This window comes from Pongo abelii, chromosome X (genome assembly GCF_028885655.2).
Source record: "Pongo abelii isolate AG06213 chromosome X, NHGRI_mPonAbe1-v2.0_pri, whole genome shotgun sequence".
Lineage (NCBI taxonomy): Eukaryota > Metazoa > Chordata > Mammalia > Primates > Hominidae > Pongo > Pongo abelii.
In genome coordinates, this window is record NC_072008.2 from 73,918,271 (window position 1) to 73,938,463 (window position 20,193).

Below are 20,193 nucleotides of genomic sequence, written 5' to 3' on the forward strand. Positions count from 1 at the left end.
CCCCTGCACCCGCCCGCTCCCAGAGGCAGTGTCCGTGGGAAACTACCCCCTGTGGTGGTGGTTTGGGGGATGATGTTCATGGGGAGATAGGGAAGGAAACACAGGCTCCCCATGGGGAATGCTCAGGGACACAATTCAGTGAGGACTGTGGCAAGGGATAGAGGCAGCAGGGGTCACCTCTACCTCCAGCCCTTGTTTTAGAGGCCCATATCCCATACCCTTGACCATTCACAACAGAGGGACAGAGGTGAGGCCGATGGGGCTTGGGAGTGGCTTAGTGCACAGGGAAGAAGTCAGGCTGAAGAACAAGCAGCCCTTCCCCCGCCCTCCCAGGTCTAGGTCAGGCAGGGCACAGGCTAACCTCCAAACCCAGATGGGAGTATGGAGTCAGCAGCACCACTGGAGGGGCTCCCAGCATGGCACGCCTGAGCAGCAATCTGGAAGCTATTGGGCTGGTACATTTCTGCCGATCCACCACGAATGCCATGCCCAGTTCATTTCCTCTAAGGAAACACAACCTCGGGGGATAATTAGAGCTTCTTTGCGTACACAATCCCATATTGTTTATCCAACACAAATTAAAAAATGTGGGCCTTGAGAACATGGAGCAGAGATAAAGGAACCTCCTCCTCCTCCTCCTCTACTTCCTCCCCCTCCCCTCTCGCTCCCTCCCAGCTGGATCTCATTACCCTGCCTGGCCAGGCCAAGGCCAAGCCCCAGCCCCAGCCCCAGCCTCACCCCTATCCTGCCAGGTCCTGCTCCTCAGATCCGGACCCTCCAAGTCAGGGCCTGGGATCCTCCCCACCCTTGCCCCTGTGTCTGCCTGTAGTGAGAGGTGGCTCCTGCATAGGCTTCTCTGTCCAAGGGTGCTGGGCAGAGTCACCATTTCATCCCTGTGTCCTCTCAAGGACCCTCCCACAGAGAAATGTGGGAAACACCAGCCCCAAAATGCAACTCAGCACCCAGAAGCAGAGGCAGGGCCTGTGCCCCGGGGCTTTCTGGGAAGGAAGGGCTGGCTCTCTTGGCCCTGGCCTTGGCCCTAGTTCCCTTCCACTGCCCAGATGTGCTCCACCCAGACAACAGGGAGCCCAGTCAGCCTGGCCTGGGGGCCCCCTTCACAAAGCCCAGCCCCTCTCCCCCCAGGGCTCAGCCCAACAAAGGAGGATTCTCAGGCAAGGCGACTCAGGGCGGGAGGAAGGAGGGTTGTGGGTGGAAAATCGCTTCGGAACCCAAGGTTGGCCATCTCCATGAAAGCCCTTTTATTGCTTGAGTAGTGAAACGTCTTGCTCAGCATGGCCAATTCAGCTCCCCTCACTTCCCTGTCTCCCCCTAGGAATAGCTCCACATTCCAACACTGCACAGCCAGCCTTTTCCAACCGTGGGGAGGCGGGACAGGAGATGGTATAGGCAGGGAGGGGTTGGGGAGGAAGAAGGGCTGCCCCTGAGAACTTACCTTTCCCAAGCCTTTGCTTGTTAGAGGGCAGAGATCGCCCCACCGAAGTTAGTTCATCATTAGGTGCGACCTTCCCGTTTCTCTTGTATCACAGCCTACTTCCTGGGGGGCCTTGTTCCAGGGAAGCCTGGTGGACTTTCCTTGCTGGCTGGGAAGGTGTCCTCCTACCCACTGGCCACTAAGCAGTATGGCATCTCTCCCCGCCAGGGCCAGAGACCGGCATGGCCAGGCCTCTCTGTTCTGTGTCCTGACCCCTCCTCCACCTCAATCACTAAGAAGGCAAGAGGGTCAGGAGGAGGAATGGACTCTCTCCTGGTGGCCAGCCCTCCCACCCTTCCTCAGGCACAGAGCAGGGAGCTGACCGGCTGGGTGAGCAGGGAGTTTGACTGGAGGTAGAATTTTCTCTGGTTGAAGTGAAGAGGAAGTTGTGTGAGCTGAGAACACATTCCCTGTCTGGTCTGTCCTTTCAGCTCTCCTGGTATTTTTTTCTTCTTCTTCTTCTTCTTTTCGTTTGTCTCTGAGCTGGAAAGAACATGTGCTTGGCAGATTTTTATTTATTAACTCTATAGCTTGCTCTCTCGTGCGCTCTCTCTCTCTCTCTCTCTCATTCTCTTTCTCTCTCTGTCTCTGTCTCTCTTTTTTTCGCTTGCTTGACAGAATTTAGATTAGACAAAACATGAGCTCATTTCTGCCTGAGAAAAAAAAGCAAACCACTCCCCCTCCCCCTCCCCCACCTTCTCCTCTTCTTCCCAGCCTCACCCACCTCCACTCACCAGGCAGGGGTGGGGAGGGCCTGCAGGGCTCACCCAGACATCATGTCTAAGTTAGGTCTTGGGGTGCCATTGCCCTCACGTTGTGCCAGCTCCCAGCTCTGGAGGACAGACAGTCTCACAGTCTTGCAGTCATAGGCCTGCCACCCAGAGTTGGCCAAGGGTAGGAGGCAGAGGGGTGGCCCAGAAGAGACATACCTGGAGTTCTGAGGGTAGGTTGGCAAAGTGGGCCCTGCCAAGGTTGGCCAGGCTCCTGGCAGCATCGCACAAGCACCCAGGCCCCAGACCCTAATGCCACTTGGGCCCGTCTCTCACTCACCTTCCTTTATTTTTACTCCCATAGATATTCCTGGACAGTTGTTACCACTTCCCATCATCATCAGGCCACCTAACCAGAGTCCTGTTTCTTCAGCCCGTTCCCTCTGAGCACTTGCTGGGGGGCCCCCTCCCTGAACTGCTGACTAAATTGCTAAAGGCCCTTGTTTCTTCATGGATCAACAGGCATACGGGCATATGGGATTGTGGCTTGGGAGGCCCATCTGAGTTGAAATCCCAGCTTTATCATTTACTTGCTGGGTGTTGGTCTAATCATTTCCCCTCACTAAACCTCTGTTTCTTGTCTGAGAAACAGGGATAATAAGATCTGCATTATAAAATTGTCATGAGATTTAAATAACATTGGAATCCATTTTGGCCAGGCACAGTAGCTGATACCTGTAATCCCAGCATTTGGGGAGACCAACTAGGAAGGATCGCTTGAGCCCTGGAGTTTGAGATCAGTCTGGAAAACAAAGCGAGACCCTGTCTCTACCAAAAAATTAAAACTTTAGCCAGGCTTGGTGGCATGTGTCTGTAGTCCCAGCTTCTCTGGAGGCTAAGGCAGGAGGATCACTTGAGCCAGGAGTTGGAGGCTACAGCGAGCTATGATGGCAGCACTGCACTCTAGCCTGGGCAATAGAGTGAGATCTTGTCTCTAAAACACACAAATGAACAAAAAACCTAACCATTTTGACCTTTTTAAATGAGTGAAAACAAAGAGTCCTCGATACATTACAAATAACTGTGCAGTAACTGAAGGAATGACCCCCTCCTCTTTCTTCTCCTCCTCCTCCTTCTTCTCTCTACTCTCATCTGAAGAAAATTGGGGTTGAAGGGCAGCAGGAAGGATTGTACTTAGACATGAGAAAGAACTTCCCAGGAATGTAGAAGTTGGAAAGAAATGCACACTGGAATCTGTAGACGTGCCTTTCAGCATATAGCAAAGGAGAGCTGCCCAACCCTGGAGGCAGGAGGATGCTGAGTACTGCCTTGGAGGGTCTGGAGCAGTGGAATGACCATATACTGTGGTGGGACAGAGCCCTGGGTTTGGATCTTATTTTCATCATTCCTTGTGTGACTGTGGGCAGGTCACTCCCCAGTCTGATCTTCTGTTCCTCATCTACGTCATCTACAGTGGAAGAAGAGCTTCCCTCCTCTCGAAGCCATTGGGAAGTATCTTTATGAGTTTCTGCGGGCTGCCCAGATGAGTCTTCCTTGTCACTCCAAAGCAGCAGGGAGGAAGGCCAGAGGGGGTTTTGGGGGCTGCCCTAACTGCTGAAGCTGCTGGGCCCTCGGGAACCCTCGCGGTTGTCCTGTCAGGCAATGGTTCAGAGCAGTTAGGGCTCCCAGCCCAGGCTCCAGGACTGGTGGGCCCCTCAGAGTCAGTGGGCTCCCCCACACTTTACTGCCACCCCCTCCTCAAAGCCCGCCAGCCCGCCCTCTAGCTGTCCCTTAGCCAAGCAGGGCAGCACTGCTCTTCTAATCTCGTTTTATAAATTAATCCCTCTCTTCCCTTAATCATTTTCATTGCCTGCCTCTGAACCCGCTCCAATCCATTTACTGCTCCTGCACCTTCTCCCACATATCATCTTCATGTCCCTCTGGCTGCAGCAAGAGGCCCCCCACATGGCCTGCCAGTGTCACTGCATTCCTGTCCCCAGGTGAGAGAGTCAGCTCCCAGTGCCAGGTGAGCCTGGCCCCTTTGCCTTTGGCCCCTTAGAGACAGCTAAGTGAAGCAGAGATCCAACACACCCGGACCAAAACCCTAAGGCTGCAGCTTACTTGCTCAGTACCCCCAGGGAAGTCCCTTCACCTCTCTGGGCCTCATCCTCTCCATCTATAAAATGGAGCAACTGGCAGGGACCCAGGTGAGAAAAGTGCTTTGCAAAGGGCTGGGCACATTTTAGTCACTCTGTTCACTTTGGGGGAGGACAGGGCTGCAGAGTCAGTTCTCCCCTCGGCCTTCTCTGCTTCTCTTCTCATTCACACACTGCCCCCCAGCCCTGAAGATCCCTGGCACGCTGGGCATAGGGCCCCACAGCCCACCGTGGCCACAAACAGGAGCCTCATTCCCCAGGCTGCTGTCAGCTTCCATTGGGAATGATGGGCTTTCCCCCACCACAGGAAGGAAGAAGACTTGACCTGAAACAGCAGCCTGCAACAGCAAGATAGGGGATCTGGGTGGGATGTGCTGGGGGGCCTTATGGCCCAAAGCTAAAAGGGATGGTCAAGATGCTGAAAGTTACCGTTGCTTCATCTCCTGTGAGTCATCTCCTAGACATTCTCTGGAGAAGGGAACTCCTCTGTTTGGCTGCCTAAGCCTTGGGAGGATAGGGCAGGGTTGAGGGAACTCAGCTTTGTGGAGCACCTACTCTGAATTTTCCCAATAGCCCTGTGAGCCCGGCTGAGGGGATCATACCCCATAACTTGTCCACTTGAGTGCCTATGCCATGCGGGGTGCTTATGGATTCAGCAGCAACAAACGCAGTAGACACAGTTCCCACCATGCTGAGCTTACCATGCAGAGAATGGTAGAGCAGCTTCCAAACCCTGGTCTGTCCGATGCCAACACCTGTGCTAATAACCACTACACTAAGATGCCCCGTGTTTCAGACAAACAAAAGAAAAAAAACCTTTCTAGTTGTATGACAAAAAAGGTGGCTGGCAGTGATCAAGAGGCTTCTCAGGGCCAGTCCGAGCACTCTAGGAGCTGATGATCTACAGGAGTGACACGGCAAGGATAGGAATGGGGCAGTAGGGACACAAGGGGGCAAGTCCTGTCTGTAGGAGTGGGGCAAGGCTTGGCGAGCCAGAACTTTTAAGATGGCTCCTAAAGGATGCATAAGAGTTGGCCAAGCTGACAAGGGAGAAAATGACATCATAGATGGACACAACTCTAGTAAGTGCCAGAGCTAGTGCCAGCAGACCCACGACAGTGGGACCCCCACCCCTCTTTCCCTGTCAGCTGCATGCAGGCCCCCACCTGGAGGAGCGGACAGTTTAGAGGAACTTGGGCTCCTATCTCTGCTTTGCTCTTTCTTAGATGTCTGGCCTTCAACAATCACTTCTCTCTGAGCCTCAATTCTGCAATCTAAATGCTGGGTACCTAGTCAGTGTGAGATAATAGACAGCTATTTTAACTGGTATCTTCTTATTATTGTTATCTTCATCAATATCTTCACTAAATCTCATCTCAAAATGACCGCATTGCAGGGTGTCTGCCCTAGCCCCACCTTGGTCTGCCTGCCTTTTCCCTCGCCCCACGTTTTCTCACCTACCTTTAATTCACCCTGAGCCCCACCTCTGCCTCTTCTATAACAGACTGGCTTGACTCTGGCAGAAGTCCGAAAGGTCAGGCCCTAGCAGGCTCCTAGCAGACTTTAGAGCACTTAGCATCCTTTCTGCCAGTCCCCCACCATTTTCAGGGAAAAAAAAGGTAGAACAGGAAGACTTTTCTCTCCCTGTTCCAATTGGGATGGGTTCTGCTGCACAGATTGCGTGATCTGGGCTGAGGTCTGTCTTCTTCATCTGCTTTGTCCACCCCAGGAGGAAAGGAAGGGAGAGTTATTTTGAGTGAGAGGCTGGATGCAAGAATATTCTCCTCTCACCCTCACCCACCACAGCCCACTCAAGACCTCCGCCATTGACAGCCAAAGGCAGCCCCTTCTGAGTAGCACAGGGTAAACCCTCCCTGAACTCGCTGCATTGCTGAGGCCTGGCCTCCCTCAGGCCTCTCCCAGGCCAGGGAGGCTCGGAGGAGGCAGTGAGGGAGGTTGTTGCGGGGGGGAGCTGAGGCCAGAAGTCCAGCCTGGTTCTGATTTCCCTGGCTAGGGCTGGGAACCAGAGTCTGGTCTGTCTTCAGTCCCTACCCGCCCCCCACCCACGTCATGCAACGCTCCTCTGCTTTCGGGAGCGGCCCATAACCGCAAACACATTTGCTAATGCAGCTAGCTGGCCTGCCCTGGGACAGCTGGCTGGGCCCTGTGCCTGGGGCCAGGCCAGGCAAAGGGCAGGGGGCCTGGCTGGGAAAGAGGCCTGAGGCTCCTCCTCCTCTGCTAAGCCGCCTGCATAGCCGTGGCCACCGCCTCTCTGACTTCACAGCCCCTCTCTACTATGACTCCTTCTAGTGCTAAGAAGGATGTCAGAGAAACTGAGGCCACTAGAGAAGGATTGCATGATGGTTGCATACTGTCCAGCCCAAGAATGGGGCAGCCAGACAGCCAGACGTGCTCTTTGGCCAAGAAAACACTTTGCCTGCCTGAGCTAAGGGGGTTTCTTGGCCTGAGCCCTCCCACATAGCATCTCCTAAGAGGAGCCACCAATAGGAATGGAAAATACAGGGCTCAGGGAGGGCTGCGGGCTTATACATTGCTCAGGAGGGCAAGAGCAGAGGAAGGCTGGGACTTCCCATCTCTGCCACTGTGAGACTTGGGTAATCTCTTCCCTTCTCTGAGCCTCAGTTTCTCCATCCTGCCCTGATTACCTCACAGACTTGAGATGTGGGAATGAATAGGCAAGTGTCTTATAAACTGCAAAGCTCTGTACCCATGAAAATAAATTATTCTACCAGACCATAAACTCTAGGAGGGCTGGAATCGTGTCTGAGCTAACCTCTATGTCCCCTGTGATCCAGCCCTGGGTGCCACTGTAGGGGATGGCTAGAGAGATGAGCCTGGGGACTGAGAGACATAAGTCAGTGCTAGCTTTTGTCAACCCTCAGTTCACGCAGCCTCTGGGAACCAAGACTGAGTCCTGGGGTCCCTGGGTTCCGGAGCTTGAGCTATGACTGGAGCCCACCCCCACCCAGACAGCCATCCCAAGGCCCCAGACTCACTCAGCTGCCCACATCCACCCTCCCCCCACTCCTCCCATCACACACAAGGCATGCAGCTCAGCTTCCCCCTGCCAAGACAACCCCACCCTGGCCCCATAGCCCCTCTCCAAAGACAGGGGCCTTTCTCTGCCACGTTCCTGGAGGCTTTTCCACTTAACAGGGCCTTGAAATCCATTTGCTGCAGACTGTGAACTTCCTTTCCATGCTCCTGCCCGCTGGCCCTCTTCTAGGCTGACCACCCCCCAACTCCCACCCCCACACTGGCGTCCGCCAGCCCATGGCCTAGCAGCTGTCACACTGATCTTCCCCTACCCAGGCCTCTGGGGCAAAGCAGGGGGCACCTGGAGGAGGTTTTTGGGGCCCAGGAAGCAGCAGCAGCCTGGACTAAGAAAGGGGGCTGAAAGCTCACTTTCTAGGAGTGTTCTGAGCTCCAGCCTAGCCTCAAAGGGGTGCTTTCCCTTCTTCCAGGCTGCTAGAGAAGGAAGCCACCTCCTTTAAGACTCTAAAGCCACAGACAGGCTGGGCGCTGTGGCTCAGGCCTGTAATCTCAAAACTTCGAGAGGCCTAGGAAAGAGGACCACTTGAGGCCAGGAATTCTAGACCAGCCTGGGCAACACAGCGAGATCACATCTTTACTAAAGCTTAAAAAAAAATAGCTGGGGATGGTGGTGCATGCCTGTAGTCTCAACTACCCAGAAGGCTGAGGCAAGAGATCACTTGAGCCCAGGAGGTTAATGCTACAGTGAGCCACGATTGCACCACTGCACTCCAGCCTAGGTGACAGGGCAAGACCCTATCTTAAAAATAACATAAAATAAAATAAAATAAAATAAAATAAAATGCCACCAAGGCATTTCTCCCTAGATAACACCTCCATCCCTCATGGCGTTTGCCCTTGTGTCCTCATGGCCCTCATGGCCCATGGTCCATGGCTATGCTGCTGATACAGGTACATGACAGCGGCCAGATAACCCTCCAGGCATAGCTGGGAAGGTAGTTGTTCTGGGCTGTAGTCCTACCTTAGCTACAATCCATGACCTTGAGTCAGTCTGGTCTTGATTCCTTTAGAGGCTCCTCCCCGCCCAGCCCTGACATCCTCTTGTTTCCTGAATTCAACTCTGTCCTCTACTTCTCCTGAGAGGTGAATCCCAGGTCTTTGTGCCCTTCTTTCTGGACTCCAAAATTCTTCCATGTTCTGCCACAAACTTCATTCTCCGCTTCACGAGGCCCTCTGAAGCTGTAGAAATGGAAGGCAGCTGCCATCCACTGAGCATGCCAGGCATTTTCATGCCTTCTACCTCATTTTCGTATTAATATCATCACAGTGCCTGCTAAGGAAACTGAGGCTTGAAATGGAGAAATGACCCACAGGCCCAAGGCCAGGAAATGCTGGCACCACAACTTGAGCCTGGGTAGTTAGACCCTCTCATCTGTGTTCTTTCCTTGTCCCCTTCACATGCCCATGCCTGCACACCAATGTCCTCTTGTCACAGAAAGAGGTCCAGTTCATCCGTACTTGCTTTGCAGCAGCTAGTCATAGAGCTTCAGATCCTGCTCAGGCTTCAAATGGTGAAACTTTGTGCTGACCTGTGTGCAGCTTGTGATCTACTCTGGCCTGAGGCTCCATCTCAGCTCTATTTCCCTAAAATTGTATTATTCTAAAGCTAAAGCCAGAGTGAAGAAGAAAAGTGTACACCAAGGACACAGCACTTGGAAGAGCGAGGGAATGCCTTGTGTGTCTCAAGTTATCCAACCAACTGAGCACTGATTGTGTGTCAACCACTGGTAGCCAGTTTCACATACCTTCTCTTGTTTGAATACTCACAACAACCCTTTGGGCAAGCAACAATCTTGGCCTTTTTATAGATGAGAGACTGAGGCACAGACAGAAGAAGTAACTTGCCCAAGACCACACAATGAGAAAGTAGCATGGTATTTTTCCCATACCCACTCCTATACCTCAGCCTGGCCTATCCCCAAGGGAGGAAAGGTGATTTCTGCAAGAAGAGGTTCCCCCTGTCCCAAAGACCTCGGGCCCAGAAAAAGCGCCATGAGCACAGAGAACCTATATGGCAGAGGTCAGGGCTACAGTCCTCAGTCAGAGTTTGCCTTATCCCTGCTGCCTGGAGCTCACTCTTGCACTGGCTCTGGGAGATTGCCTGTCTCTCTCCCCATCTGTCTTTCTCATCCTTCCCCACTCTGGTTCTCAGCAGTGAATTTGTGTGAAACCTGGACTGAATTACCACCCATTACCCAACCTGCCTCATTCCAAATCCCTGGCATTAATGCAATCAATGGAGGGGAAGCAGGCTCCCTTCGGCCGCCTGTCTGGCCCGCCCAGCACTGGCTTCCTGGTGCTGCTAAAGCCCTGCGCCCCAACGCCTTCTCCTCCTTGCACGTGTACAGGCCCCACACACCATTCACACACGTACCTGTAGAAACTGAGCAGGTCTTCTACCCACGGAAAAGGCTCTTCTGAAAACTCAATTGAATGAAGACATATACGTGCATATTTGTTATTTCAGTGAACGTTTATGGGGCACCAACTCTGTGCCAAGCACTGTTTCAAGGCACTGGAGATACAGCAGTGAACAGCCCAAAGTCCTTGTTTTCATGAACTTTAGCATTTAGCCAGGGGAAGGGGTGAACAATAAACAAGTAACCATAAATTAACAAGTTAATCCCAGATTGTGACAGGAGCTATGAAGAAAATAAACCAGGCTTATGTAATTATGATGTTAGAGGGGGCTATTTTAGATTGAGTGATCGGGGAAGGCCTCAGTAAGGAGGTAATGCTTGGGTCGAGACCCAATTGACAAGAAAAAGCCAGCTATGTGGGAATCTGGGGGAAGGGTTTGAGGAATAAACAGCAGAAAGCGTAAAGGCACTGAGGTGGAAATGAACGTGATGGGGAAAAGGGGTAAAAGCTGAAGTTGGAGAGACAGAAAGGGACCATATCACATAAAGCCTTATAAGTCAGGATAAAGACTCTGAGTTTTACTCTATGTGTGATGAGAAGCCATTAAAGGGCTTTAAACATGTTAAAGAGTGTGATTGAATTTGTGTTTTAAGATCACTCTGGCTGCTACAAGGGATATGGATTATTGAGGGGCAAGGGTAGAAGCAGGGAAATGTATTGCACCAGTCCAGGTGAGAGATGATGGTGGCCTGGCCTAGGCTGGTGGCCAGAGAGAAGTGGATATCAAATGGGTAATTAGCTACAACAGACTTCAGTAGAGGTGTCAGGCTCTTCCTGATTACCTCCAATGGATGATTCCTCCATATATCCACTCGAATTGTCTAGTTAGGCATCTCAAATATACTCTGGCTACAAAAGAATACTTGATTCCCCATCACCACCACCACCAAACCAGGAGGTTAGATATACAAGCATGGAGTTTAGGGCAAAGATCAAGATGGAAGATACAAATCTGGGGGAGTCATTGGCATATAGATGGTATTTAAAGCCATGGGGCTTGATGAGATCATTTATAGAGAAAATATAGGTAGAGAAGATGAGAGCATCTAACACTAAGATCCAACATTTAGAGGAAGAGCCTGCAAAAAAAAACAGAGAAGGAACAATCAGAGAAATAGGAGGAAAGCCTGAAACTAGGAAAGCCTGGCTCCAGAAGGGAGTGGTCAACTATAGCCAATGTTTCTGAGAGGTCCAGAAAGGCAAGGCAGATCGTTGGGGTTGGCAATGTTGGGTCATTGGTGATCTTTGACAAGAGCAATTTCAGTGAGGATGGAAGTCCTCTAGGGTAGCTAGAGGTGAGAATGGGCTGTGAGGAAGCAGACACATTGATTGTAGAAATCTGGTGTGAGAGGTCCCACTGAGAAGGAAAGCAGAGTGATGAGGCAGAAGCTGGAGGAGTGCATGGGTGAGGAAAAAGTAGCAGTGCAGTGGATTGGAGGCCTAAGTGAGGACGGAGCCTTGGTAAGTAAGGGTACTAGAGGGAATAAGAATAATAGGGTGTGGGATCAAAAAGTGAGATGACTGAAATCAAGATTCTTAAACTGATGTCATTAATCATGATGGCAAGGTCAAGGATACGGCCAAGAGAATCAGTGACTGAGATGGGGTGAAGGGCCAGATCCTTGGAGGTGTGAGGTACTCCAGGAAAGAAAAGCCAGGGTGGTAGGTCTATGTTAATGAAGAAGTTGCAGGATGCAGGGGTAGAGAGGAGACAGTGAGCCACCTACTGACATCTTCAGTGAATGGAGGGCAGCGACAAATGCAGTCAAAAGATGGCAGCCTTCAGGAGGGGTGGGAGACGAGGCAGTCTTGGGAAGAGCGATTGTTTTAGAAGGAGGAAGGAAAACAAGTGGTCTAGAAGCAGCCATGGGAAACAAGGAGGACATCTACCCCATCTCCCTGCCCAGAGGTATGTGGGGTGTGGGAGAAAAATATAGCTCCCAAAATATAACAGGAGAGTTGTGACCTTGGGGTATAGAAATAAAGGAAATGGTCATAAGAGATTGAGGATATGGGGAAGGGGCAACAGTTGCTGCCAGTAGACCATGGGTCCCAGAAGGCAGAGTGGAAGGGTTTGAGGAGCTTGGAAGGAATGTAAGATGAGGCCCAAAGTAGGGACTGTACAGAGCAATGGAGTGATTGGAGTCTGGGGGGTGATGGAAGACCAGGAGGCCTGGCTTCTGCGGTGAGCAAGGTAAAGAGGGATATGAGTCCTAATGAGATATAGCAGGATTCTGTCAAGAAAATGGGCTCATCAGGTCAAGCCAGCAGACATGGGGAGGCTGAAAGACTGCCTGCCTGCTACTGGCTGGTGGTGCTGAGGCGGAGGGTGAGCTAAGACCTGTAACTAGGGGAAGCTCTGTAGGTCTCCCATATAACCTGCAGGGGGCAGTGTCTCTGTTGAGAGAGAAGACAATCTCAAACAAGCAAAGCATGGAAACACACATCCAAGCAGCCACTCATGACTGCATACCCTCAGATACACACTTGTATGCACACAGAGACCCTAGCCCAACCCCCCACGAAGCATGAACATGTGGACAAAATCATATGTATATGCAAATGTACATAAGCAGGCATGTACACTTTTGCATGTACCAACGTATACACACCATGCATACAGGCCCAACACACCATGCACAGCCATATTACCCCATACCATCATATACACACATGCAAGCACACACCCACGCACACGCACATGCATGCAGAGGCAACCGAGAGTGGGTTTTCTTAAGTCTTGCCAAGCCACAGACATCAGAAAATCAAGCTGAAGTTGAACAATCCAACCCAGAAAAGGGGGAGGAGATGAAGGGCGTGAGAATGAGGTGTGTGTTGGGGTAGTCAGGAAGCGGGGAGCAAGGGAGCCAAGTGCTGACTTAAAAAAAAAAAAAAAAACTAGACCGTTTGGAAAAGGGAAAGCCTTCAGACAGAGCAGGAATGCAGGCTGTAATTAAAATCGCTTCAACCGTCTCTAGATTGGGAGAGGATAGGCAAACTGGTTACACATGCGGCATGGTGATCCCCAGCCCAGATAATACCGGCAAAGCATGTGCACGTGTGCGCATGTGCACATGGGAGTATGCAAGAGCTGTGGAAAATGCACTTAACAGAACCACATTGGGCCCTGGGGAAGCCAATGTGAGGTAGCCCCCTTCACTTGCCCCTGCAGCCACTTTCCTTCAGGCTGGACCTCTCACCAGACTCAGGGCCACCACCACAAACATGTGTGTGTCCCCAACAGGGTAGGACTTGCCAAAGGCCACAGAGTAGGCCTAGGGAGTGACGTGGTGACGTAAGCACTGGACTGGGAGACAGTATCTCCGAGTTTGAGTCCCAAGTAAGCCACTGACAGGCTGCCTGACTGGGGCCACATTCCTCCCCTGCTTTAGGCCTCTGTAGCCTGAAGGGAGATCTTGGGGTCCTTCCAATCTGGCCCTGAGTATTCATCCAGGACTATTGGTTCTGAGCAGCTGGAAGGAGGCAAAGGAAAGAGATTTGTGGGGTGCCTGCAAGATGAGGAGCTGGGCTGGGAGGGATGTGAGTGTCTCTGGCTCCCCTGGCCCTGGGCAGAGGTTGCACTGAGGGAGAAACTTCACACGCTGGTCTGGCTGGTGTGCTGTGGGCCCCAGGGACTGAAGCAGGCCTAGGAAAGAGGGCCAGGCGGCCACAAACAGAATCCCTCCTACTCCCTCTGGCCCTCCCCTTCCCTTCTTCTCACCTTTCTCCTCCAGGCTTTCTGGGAGGCCTCAGGGCCAGCTGCTATCGTCACTAAAAATAGCCTAGGCAGCTTTGGGTGTGAAGGAGCCCCTCTTACTTGCAGGGTCCCAGAGGCCTGGCAGGTGGCAGTTGGTGTCTATGGCCCCTCCAAGCCTGAGAGATCAGATTATCCTTTTCAAGGAGAAATCTTGCAAGCCCCAGTTCCAGCCAAAAGCTTAGGTTCCCCATGCACTGCCCTCTTTGTTCTTTGTTTCCCAATATCCCAGCGACTCCAACTTAGAGCTTCACACAGTGGGTAGCCTGGATCCTGGTGCTCAGAGAACTATAATAATAACAATGATAATAATAATAGTTAACACTTATCGAACATTACTGTGTGTCAGGCACTTTGCCAAATGCTTTGCCTGTATTGACTCATGACTCTTCACAACAACCCTTTGAGGTAGGTCCTATATCCCCATTTTATAGGTGAGCAAACTGAGGCACAGACAGCTTAAGTACATTACCCATGGTTACACAGCTAGTAAGCGGTAGAATGAGGATGCTTTTTATTCTTTTAATTCCTTCAGGGAGAGAAAAATTCTGGTAATGATAATAGTAATAGTTGATATTTATTCATCTTCACGGGCACTGGGCAGCTGAAAGAGCCTCAAAGCTAAAGGGATGAAGGGTTAAATCCTTGGTTTGCCCCTCAATAGCTGTGTGACTCTGAGCAAATGCGTTCACTTTGCATAGCTTCTTGAGTTTCCTCATCTGTAAAATAGAAATAATCACAACAGCTGGCTCTCAGAGTGGCGAGAGGATTGTAGGAGACAATGTGTGAGGAAGTACTTAGCACAGAGGAGCTCACATCGCCCTCTTGCCCCTTCTGAAAGATACCTGGGGCTTTTTTGTCTCATTCTCTCCAGTGGCCGGGTGGAGACCACCTGAAGTCCTGAGCCCAAGCTGTTCTTTCCACGTGGCACTAAAGGCACAGTACCCAGGGCCTCCGGGCTTTTCAGGGGCCTATGAAAACACGTGAGCCCCAAGAAAATTTATTGGCTCTAAAATATGAAAAGAAAACAGCAGAATTGGAATTAATAAATGTTCTATTATATGTCTACAAAATGTAATATAAGACCAACCTCATTAATTGTTAAATTTAGTATTCCTAAAAATTTCATTACATTTGAAAACAATTTGTTGGTTAGATTTCCTCACTTTGCAAGAATTCCCAAGTATGCACAGTGATTACAAAGAAATCAGAGCCAATTGGGAATGAAACGAGTTACTCATAGGCAAATAATTTCGAAAGCGGAATTATAAAAATCCTTTGAAATATTTTATGGCAAAAATTACATTTAATATGGGATGTGGGAGCATTTTCATATATATGACACGCTGTGGGGTGAAGCCTCTAAAAGTGAGAGAGGCTAGGGCCTGCCCCAAGACAGAGGGAACAAGAGCCCCTCTGTAAGGCACACTGGGATGGGGGGAAGCATCCATGCGCCATGGCGGGCACCCACCGCTCTGGTTGTTCCCCTCATCTCCTAAAAAAACAAAAAAAACAAAAAACAAAAAACAAACAAACAAAAAAAACACCAACCAAAAAAACCACCCTGGCCACATGCGTATAGGCGCTGGCAGAATGGCCCTTTCGGAGCAGCCCTTTCATGTACTGCCCTCGGCTCTTATCAAAGGCCCTTTCAAGAAACAGGCATGCCTGTGTGCCTTTCATAATCAGGAAGAGAAATAAACATTATCTGACGAAAATCGAGAAGAAAACAGCCATGTGTAAACGGTGTCTGTTGGGTTGTCAAGCCATTGCCCAGGACATTGTCCACTGGGCTGCTCAGTGCCCCTCAGGCAAGGGCCCACATGAGGTGTTTCTCTCCCAATTTAGCACCAGCATAAACTTGGGGTCCCTTGAGTACCTGTCAGTTTCTTTCTCTCCGATAACGAAAGCGGCAGAATGCTCTGCTTCTGGCTGGCTCACAATGGGAGGCCGCCTCTGCACAGGCAGGGAGTGAGAAGCACACCGACCACCACTTACTTCTATGTGACCTGGGCCAGGTCCTTTCCCGCTGAGCCTCATGTGCAACACGGGGTTAAGTCACAGGGTTAGCGTGAGGATGCACTGAGATAATGAATGTCAAGTGGAAAGAATGGGCCTCCATACTGTTAAGAACACCAGGTTGGGAGCGGATTTGCTCTCAACTGCTGGGACTTGATGACTCCGGCCTCCCACCTCAAGATGCCTACCTGCTCTGAAGGATCTCTGACATCCCAGCTCTGTGACCAACACATGCCAGCAACTTGATGAGGTCAAGCCTCTCCCTTCTCAAATCTGCATGCCCACGGATCACCGATGAGCCTGGGAAGATTCCACCATGGCTTCCAGCTCTCTGGGAGCTAAGATGACTCATTCTCACCTAGGCTTGAAGTCCCCTCTCTCACGAGTTAACCTTTTCCTGGTTTCTGTCATCTGCTCCTTACCTCTTCAATGCAAAAACACAGTGAGGATACAGTTCCGCTAAGAGCTCTTTGTCCTACTTACTGCTGTGGCCAATGCAGGGACGAATGAGTCCGAGCAAGAGGCTGGTGGCATAATGCCAGCTCATCAATGGCAGACAGCACTGGGGCTAATCCACCATCTGCAGCTGGGCCACCCACTTTCCAGGCCAAACACCTTGCTACCAGCTCAGAAAAGGCTCCGCCCACTCTTTTGAATGTCATCTCTCCACTGCCCCATCCTCTCTCCCTCAACCCATCCCCCGCCTCCTCCTGTCCCCCACATGCCACTAGCCTGCCCTCCTCTGTGCTTTTACCACACTTTGTATGTGCCTCCATTGTGGTCCTTAGCAGCTCTTAGCTCCTTGGAACAGCGTTTCTGGGCTCTCTCCTCTGCATCCCTCAGACCACCTCAAGAACAGAGCTTGTGTAGTTTCATCTCTGCATCTTTGGTGCCCTGCACAGGGCTTTCCATGGGGTGTATCCACTAAAGGAACGGAGTTCAGCATAGGTGAAGGGAACAGGGAGAGAAGTAAGAGTGACTCTGTCCTCTTGGGTGAGTTCTTCCAACTGTGGACCTGGACTCAGAAGATCTGGGCTCAAGTCCTTGACCATTTTTAGTTGTGTGGCCTTAGACAAATCACTTCCGTTTCCTTTGAGCCTCACTTTTAAGACTAGACAAATGAGGATCCCAGTCCCTCCCCTGCCTCCTGCATGGGCTGTTGTGGAGATCAAATAAGCAAATGATTGAGGAAATATGTTAGACGTTGTGAACTGCTGAAGTTCCATGTATTTTCCCATCCTGGGAATCTGCACACACAAACACCTGCCCATTAAACCACTCCATTGCAAGGGAAACCCAATTTGTGTGCTTATCACATGACGACTCGCATTTGTACTGTGTGATCCAGTTTACAAACAACATCTAGAGGGCTTTCTGTGCCCTTTCATTCTCTTAATACCTGCTTTTCCCCCACGTGTCAGGCAACCTGAGCCCCATTTGGCAGTTGATGATCACTAATAATAAAGGCAGCTAGTGCTTATTGAGGACTTACTATAGTTCTGAGTGTTCTGTATTTATTAACTTACTTAACAGGTACCATTATTTTCCCCATTTTTAGAGATGGAAAAACCGAAGGTCAAAGAAGTTAAGTAACTTGCCCAGGATCACAGAACTAGTACACAGCAAAGGTATGGCTTAGTCCTAGGTATTCTAGCTCTAGAATCCGTGAGTTTAACCACTGTGCTGTACTACTCAGACAAGAAATTGAGGCTCAGAGAGGGGAAGTGACTTGCCCAAGGTCACGCATACAATAGGTTAGCGGCATTGCCTGTATCTTCTGACTCAGATCTTTAGCGCTTTCTACAACCTGGACTTTTCTGTTGAATAGGTAATGATCTGTAAATGAAATTTCACTGTGCTCTATGGATGGAAGGGAGGTGGAATCCTTGCATGAGGGAAGCAGATCAGAGATATTCCTTATGTTTACAATTCAACAAACACTTATTCTTGCTCTCAAGGAGACCCTAATTCTAATATTCAACTGCAGGCACCAGAGGTTTATTCAGTAACTAACAATGGCCCTGGAAACAAAGGAAGGAGTCCTTCGCTTTCCCACTTGGGCTGGACCTGGGAGGGTGGAAGACCTGGGGATGTGGGAGTAAACAGAGGGGCATCTCCAGCAGAGGAACTGCCGGAGGAAAAGCATGGCTGTAGGAAAAGGCCTGATGTGTTCTGGAAATAGTGCCGGGTCCCAGGCCACTACAAGACTTTGTGGAAGAGAAGTGGGGACTTGAATACCAAGCCAAGGAATTGGGACTTCATTTCTGCAAGTGACAAGGAATCCACTTACTTTCTGGTTGCTGAGAGAAGCTACACCCAAGGAGTAATTCAAGGGAATAGACTCAGACAGTCATGACATGTCCCAGCTTCCCAGCTAGAAAGGACACTGAGACCTTCCAGAGATGCCAATGACTTAGACAAGGTAAACCAGTGAGCAGTGAGATTGTAAGAATCAGGCCTTTTTTTTTTTTTTTTTTTTTTTTTTGAGACAGAGTCTCGCTCTGCCACCCAGGTTGGAGTGCAGTGGCGCGATCTTGGCTCACTGCAAACTCCGCCTCCCGGGTTCAAGTGATTCTCCTGCCTCAACCTCCTGAGTAGCTGGGACTACAGGTGCCTGCCACCATGCCCGGCTAATTTTTGTATTTTTAGTAGAGACGAGGTTTCACCATATTGCCCAGGCCTTGAACTCCTGACCTCGTGATCTGCCCACCTTGGCCTCCCAAAGTGTTGGGATTACAGGCGTGAGCCACTGTGCCCGGCAGGAATCAGGCCTTAAGTTGGGTCTTGGCAGACCTTGGAGATTTGTACAAGCAGAGACAAGGGAGGAAGGACCACAAGAGTGGGGAGTCCAGAAAAAGAGAGAAAAGGAACCTGACTTGGAGCAGCCCCACATCCCATCCCTATACCCACCCAGGCTGTCAGATGTGGCTTTGGGTACGGGGCTCCCTAAAGGGGCAGTCAAGTCCCTGGAGTCTTGCTGGTTGCCCAGAATCCTGGGCCAAGGCCCACGTCTGGGTGTTCGGGAGGGACCCCAGAGCCATGCCATTGGTCTCCTTCTCTGCAGGGAGCCCTCAGGAAAGAGCTTGTCAGGGGAATAGAAGGGCTGGCTGGGCCTGGCTGGCCAGGCAAGTGTCCTGGTTTGAGAGAAGCCAGGCCTAACTCAGAGCAGGCAGCTATCCCCAGCTGGTGGGGGTGCCAGTTAGAGCCAGGGTTAGGTGGGGTCCTGGCGGCCTCTGCCCTGGGTCCTCCACTCCCAGCTGGCAATCATTAGGTTTGCTCAGAGGATCCCTGTCAGGAGAGGTTGACTCTGGGACGGATCAAGGTGAAGGAGAGGCTGGCAGAGAGGACCCCAGTGCCTAGACTACACACTGAGGCCCCCCCCAATGGCTGCCGGCTACCTTGGGCATGTCAAAAAGACATTTAAAATACCTAGTCGGCCCCTTTTCAAGCCATGTGTGCCCCCATCTTCCCCACCCCTCACTTGATAAGCACGTGTCCCACTGTCATGGGGAAATATGGGCACTATAAGCTCAAGGGCCTGCCTCTCAGAGCAATGGGCCCATTAGTCAGACAAAAGCTGCTAGGGGAGTGCTCCTCTCTGGGACTGGGAACATGGGTTCTAGGAAGCCCCAGGATACATAGCCCCGGGGAAAGCATACACAGGGGCTGAAGCCATGCCCAATAGCCTGTTCTCCGAAGTCCCAATGTCCTCCTCTGTAAAATGGGCACAATTCCTTCCTCACAGGGCTGTTGTGAAGCTGAAACAAGAGACTGGATACAAAGCTCCCACCACAGTCCCAAGCACAAAGTAAGTAGTAAGTGCTAGGCCAGCCCACCCACTTTTTGTCTCTACAAAAGTGGTCAGGATAAAACTGGTGAAAATCCACCAGTCCACGAAGCACCTACATGTTAGAAGTTGGGGGGGGGCAATATCCTCTGAACCCTGCCTCCTCTGTTCTACTGATGCAGCAGTAGAGGCCAAGAGAGGTTAAGTGACTTATCCAAGACCACACAGCTTATCAGTGGTAGGTCTGGGACTGGAATCCGGGTTGTCTGTATCATAGCACACTAGAGTGCTGCTCATCTCACAGCCCTGATTTGGCTCCTGCAGCAATATTGGGTGTTTTTCCGTACCCCTCTTTTGAATTGGATGTGATGAGGACACCTCTAGGTAATGTCCTGGCAGTGCTGGGCCTGCAGATAGGGGGTCCTCTGCCTTTACTCTGTGCTACAGCAGTGTGGCCCCATGCAGGCAGAGAGAGAAAGACGGGGAGAGAGAGATGCTGACTTCAGTGGGCTACCATATGACATTGCAAGCTCATATCTCATTTGCTGTTCACCAGTCCCTGGCCCCCCTTTCCTTGCTCTTTCCCGGGCAGAGCTGCATGGTTTGCATTATTCCCCTTCCCGCCCGCCTCCCTCCCCGGATATCTTGGTTCCATATTTTCCACGCTGAGGCTCAGTTTACTCCTGGCTGGGCTCTGGGCCTGCACCTGGGTTCTAAAAGGTCTGGGGGGTGTGTGAGTGTGTGTGTGTGTGTGTGCATGTGTGTGTGTGAACATGTGT

General features: G+C 51.1%; 1 protein-coding gene across 2 annotated transcripts in view; it reads right to left on the minus strand.

Annotated features, from left to right (window-relative positions):
* LOC129052946 (uncharacterized) overlaps positions 1 to 20,193 on the minus strand; it is an 89,379-nt gene that overhangs the window by 10,513 nt on the left and 58,673 nt on the right. For both annotated transcript variants that reach the window (XM_054544686.2, XM_063721076.1), the window contains exons 3-4: positions 1,454 to 1,975; positions 362 to 518 (exon numbers count right to left, since the gene is read on the minus strand). In XM_054544686.2, coding sequence (XP_054400661.1) covers positions 362 to 461 — 100 coding nt within the window. In that variant the 5' untranslated portion in view covers positions 462 to 518; positions 1,454 to 1,975. The remainder of the gene's footprint in view (positions 1 to 361; positions 519 to 1,453; positions 1,976 to 20,193) is intronic.